General features: G+C 38.0%; 1 protein-coding gene across 1 annotated transcript in view; it reads right to left on the bottom strand.

Moving 5' to 3' along the window:
* The window catches only part of LOC104158668 (mannosyl-oligosaccharide 1,2-alpha-mannosidase IB-like), a gene marked incomplete at both ends in the record, with an annotated part of 23,475 nt that overhangs the window by 17,742 nt on the left and 248 nt on the right, over positions 1 to 5,485 (bottom strand). The window contains 2 exons of the mRNA XM_009696382.1: positions 2,310 to 2,403; positions 2,821 to 2,944. Of these exons, the coding sequence (XP_009694684.1) occupies positions 2,310 to 2,403; positions 2,821 to 2,944 (218 nt within the window). The remainder of the gene's footprint in view (positions 1 to 2,309; positions 2,404 to 2,820; positions 2,945 to 5,485) is intronic.

Below are 5,485 nucleotides of genomic sequence, written 5' to 3'. Positions count from 1 at the left end.
GGGGGAAGACAAGAAAACCCAAAAAGGTCAGAGATGTATCTAGGCAAATAAAGAGTTCTGAAATAATTCTCAGAAACTATCTGGAGAAAGAACTTTGTACAAGATAAGATGCATCAAACAAAAGGTCACTGCAAAGACGAAAAGGGCAGCTTTCCCAGAAGCTGAAAGAAGTTACGCTTTGGTACTCTTTCCATTGTCTCAGTCTTTTCAGTACTAAAGTATATAATAAGCCAAACACAATGCTCTTTGAAATTACCTTCTGAGGAGGACATAAAAGCCTTGCCTGCCCTTAATACCAACAACGTGACTCAAGTCAGTAACAGTACCGTGGACTCCCACACAAGTCCTTTAGTGAACTGAGACGTAGTGCTGAAAGCATCACCCTTACCTCACTGCCGCGATGCAGGATATAATCTCTGCAAGAGAATCAGAAGAAATTCCTGCCTAAGCCTCAGCTATTCCAGCTCATATATCCAGTGTTTCAGTGCAGGTGCACCTTTACTGTAACTTCTTAAATTTCTGCAAATAGATTCACTGAAGAGTGATCTATCAGGGATACAATACAGACAGTTTCTCATCGTTCCATTCTGGTTTGTGGTAGGAAAACCAGAATTATGAATTCTTGCTATCGTGTCCCCACAAAACTTATTCAAGATAGGTTTACAAATGCTTGTCACATTGGGAAAAATCTTAGAAACACTACCAGAACATCTGTATCTGCATTTGGAAGCTTATTTGTTAAAAAACAAAAACAAAAACCCAAACAAACAAAAAAACCCAAACCCAAACCAAAAACCCCCAAAATCCCAACCACCAAATTCCAGGAAATAAGTTTGTGGTTCATGAGTAGCACAGAAAAATTAAAGGCTCTGTAAAGTTATATTTCTTTTTATCCTAAGAACATAAGTCTCGGTTTGTAATCCTAAACTTCAGTCTTTCAAAATTCATTTAAATAGTATGTTTGAGCTCCACCAAACTTATGCAAAGTTAAAATTTTCACTGTATGTTTATTCTCAGTGACCAGGATTATTTTCTTCCCAAGAGCTGCTAATTCTGAGCATTACTATTCCAACTGACAAAAAGCCCCCAAAGAATCCTGGTGATAGGCCACGTTAGACTACTTTCGATAAACTAGCAGGAGCAATTGGTTAGGAACAGAAAAAAGCAATAGAAAAGATTATTTCAGAACAACAACATAAAATTGGGTTTTAAATAAAAAATAGGTGAATACTTGTATTTGTCCACTTTCTTTTTTCTAAATGCATTGTTAAACCTAAATTTGTTTGAAGAATTTATCTTATCAATCCATGTGTCTATCTCAGAAGGTGTCACTATTCAATGATATTAGATGCTTTGGAGAGAAGTTTAGTCGTAACGATGGGATTAGACAACTCTTTTCACAGTCATTGCAATGACACCTGCATTCACTTCCTTCATATACCAGACTCAAAGTCAGAAGCCAATTCTCAGTTTGCAATCCAGAACATGTTCTGCTGGGTATTTACAGCTAACCATTGAAATCCCTGAAACCTGTCAATGATGTCAAACAGGACAGAAATAGATCATCTTGCTTGTTTTTCCTAAATAAACTTGCATTCATAAAGGAAATAGGAACAGAAACCTTGAAGAAAAAGATTCTCTTTTATCACATCCACTATGAAAGCACTAAACCACAACTTTTCTTGGAAGAACCACAAGTAAAGGAATCATGTTTGTGTGTCTGTGGTTTATCTCTCCACTTACATTGTCAGCAACAGAACCAAGTTTTTGTTTTTGTTAAAAATGAGAAACACATTGCTACCAGCAGGATTGATAGGGAGGTTCATCACACAATTTCACATGCCACTAAGTAGAAGAATGATGTTTGTAAATGTCAGTCCCTAATACCACATGCAGGAGCTCAAATCTAATCACCACAAATGTGCATTACTTCTACGTTACCTTACAGTAAACCGCTTACCAGATGGTTTGCAGAACCAAACCAGGAGCAGAATCGAAACGAGGAAACTATTTTCAGCCTTATTCTTTATTACTGAAAATTTTATTGACTGATAAAAATAAGGATAGGCATCAGATTTAGTAGGAAGCTGCGTTCAGAAAGCATCCTAAAAACTGAGCTGTGTGTGTTCAGAGAGAGTGACAGGCAAAAACTTGTTTCAGGAGATCTCAAGTCTAAGTAATTCTTCTATGTTGCATGTTTTTCAAGCAACACTGTTCATACTCTACAGAGTAATTTTTCTGATCTCCAACTCAGCAACAAAATAAGAAGCAGAACATTAACTAGGAATGAATAAAATAAGAATACTTACGCTGACCCCACCGGCCAGTTCTTGGATTCAAATAATTTGGATAAAGTCCATTAGGACGATCCATTTTTTGAAGTAACTTCCGAATGTGCATGACCTAAATTAAATCAAGAATCAGGATCACCACTTAACAATGTTCATCTGCTCTCTGCATATAGTTAAATCTATATTTTTTTTTCCCCAGTAGTAAATTTTCTTAATCTGAACCCAGAAGCTTTCCTGAGGGCTTCCTGCAGATTATTAAGTTTTTGTTCTGAAGCACTGCTCACATAAACATGTTTAAAAATTATGTTTTTTAAATGTATGCTGAAATAAATAAGAAAATCTGTGTTGTCATAAATTTCTACTTGAAAAAGTCACCTATTCGGTAACAGAAATACAAGTATGAAAAACTTACCTGCTACCGAGAATGCAAATAGAATTCAACATAGAAAGTACTTCCCCTTTAACACAATTTATGATGACACAGTATAAAAGACACTTGTATGCTAAAAAAATTCAATTTGAGACCCACCTTGTTGTAGTATACAGGGTCCCCTGTCAAATAGCTGAGGTGGACAAATTCCATGTGCAGAGTACCAAACTCAGCGAGGATGCTGCTGCCAGCAGAAGCCCAGCCCCAGTTTCGACCCACACCACTGAATTCCAACAAATATGCATAAAAAAGGGAGAAAACAACAAAAAAATCAGAATTATTGTGCACAGCACTAGTAACAACCACCACGGCAAATTAAACAAATAACAGCAAAATATTAACCCATACTTAAGACTACAGGAGTTGTGATTTGATTGATCAGTTGGTTCACTGGATGGGTCTTTTTGGAAAAAAGATACCATAACCCCATCAACAAAAAGTCCTGTGATTAAAAGATATAACACTTTGATGTCACAGAAATATAATGACTTAACAGTGGGCCCAGTCTCAATTGTTGTTTATTCATTGTATGTTCCTAAGAACAAGAATTGAAAGCAATTATTGGAAGAGACGAATATACTTCTGAAGGTGGCAGCATTCGCATCCTTGTTCTGCCAAACATCTGCTGTGGTCCCTTTACTTGTGTGGGATGTGCTTCACATCAGTATTAGACGCTCCAGCAGGATGGGAGTGGGCCCTATCTGTATCTACATAGGAAAACAGTGTGTTTACTCTAGGTAGAATATTATGAGTTACTCAGGCTCACATAAAGAATCACCAGAAGGTATCATATACTTTGTTATCTTTTGCACTCTAAGAGATACCATCTTGCTAAGTCGTAACTTCTAAATTACCTCTGGTTTAAACTAATTTGGGAGTTTTCACCATCTTTCTGCATCAGGTCTTTTAATTTCTGAAGTTAACTACATTTTCCTGGAGATTACTTCTACTTTCTCTCATAAAAGATTGCAGTTATCAGTAAGATTGCAACCAATTAGGAATGTCTTCTTACTTACTTTTTAAATTACAAATTAGAAAGAGGAAACATAAACGAAAAATGTTGGTTATGGAGCAGTATTTGTAGCTCTGACCGGAGACAGAACAGCACCTTTTAAAATACAGTAACCACTGTTTACAGAGCATAGAGACACAGAATCATAGCTTGTCTCAGGAGTTTTTCGGTACAACTCTAATAAAAAGAGAAAATTAAGTGTTTCATTATGAATACAAAAGCTAATAAAACAGAAGTCGGTAACTTTCCAAATATTTCTTTTAGGTCTTGTCTTTTATTGCATGTCAGCCTCACAATAAGTGTTCTCCTATACACCTGCTACCATCACTGCCCTCTGGCATGCCAGTGACTCTTTTCTCCTGTGATGCTAGCTGGTTCTGTACATCACCGAGAGACTGACATAGTAAATGCATAAACAATACCAGCACGCAGGAAATTTCTAGCACCCCAATCCTTTCCCCTCTGCCTACCGCAAATCCTCCTCCCTGGTCCCGCCTTTCTGACTGCACTATGGTACCAGACCTACGCAGTCAGCCTCCGTGTGTTACTGATAAGCGTCCACGCCTCTACTGCTTGCAGCTTCTTAAACCTCGCTGCCTATGTCGCCTGAGCCAGTGAACCAGACGCCTCTGCTGCCTGAGGAGTATGGCCACCTGGGCCCTTCAAATATACTGGAATCACTGTGCAGGCTTGGGCTAAACAAAGCAAAAATAAAAAACTAACTTATGCACAGAGGAATTTCAAGCCCTCTGAAACTGCAGAAAGAAAACAAGTCTGAATAAACCATAATGCTGTGCAGAAAGTGCATAGGGAAATTTAACCCAACAACATTAATTGTACAGAGGTCCAATAAACGACCTTAGAAGGTAAAGTGTAGCACAAGCAAAGCGGAGAAAACCAGGCAAGGATGACGAGGCCCTGCGCCAACAGAAGGGCAAACCACAGCTCCACAGCCTTCACCCGAGGAGTGACAGCAAAGTGAGGATGCTTTCCTGATCGCAAAAAGGCACTTAACGCTAATGCTCGCAAAGTAGTCCTAAACCTCTTTACAGTCTAACAAAGCACAAAAAATATCTCGCCTACATGGAAAATAATTTAAAACAATTCAAAAACTCTCTGCTATTTACTATCCTGATTTGCTTAAGTGTACACACAATCTAGACACAGATCCCAATTCAGCTACTGTTTAAGAACACAACAAAAACTTTAAAAATGCCTTGCATTAAAAACGCTCTCTCAAAATCTGAGGTAAGTCCCAGCATTGAACAAGCAATACAAGATAAATTAGGGATGGCAATTCTCTTCCACAAGGCAATGTGGGCCACGTAAGTTCAATGTCTGACCTGAACAGTCATCTAAAGGAGCCTCTCCATCTCCACGGACCATGGCAGACTTCAGCACACTAACCTTTTTACCTAATCTGAACCATAAAATGAATTAATACCTTCAGAGTCCCATCACCTTCTCAAACATTGTGAGTCTTCTGAAGGTAACATACAGCTCACACAGTACATAAACCCCAGTAAGTTCAACCATAGCCTGCGAACTATTTTGGTGTTTTATAGGTTCTTTAATGACTAAACCAATGATTAAGCTCTAGGGCTACATATAGCATAATACACTGGGTATGTTTCAATAGCATGTTGAATTCCTATTGCAGAATCGGAAGAAAAAAATCATGGTCACAATTTATTGTTTATTAATAAGGTAGAACCCTCTGAATTCTATTAAAATTATTCTAAAGTGCCAGGA

This window comes from Cariama cristata, unplaced genomic scaffold (genome assembly GCF_000690535.1).
Source record: "Cariama cristata isolate BGI_N322 unplaced genomic scaffold, ASM69053v1 scaffold4903, whole genome shotgun sequence".
NCBI lineage: Eukaryota > Metazoa > Chordata > Aves > Cariamiformes > Cariamidae > Cariama > Cariama cristata.
The sequence above is the reverse complement of the archived record's forward strand: the minus strand, read 5'-3'. Positions and strand labels throughout refer to the sequence as shown.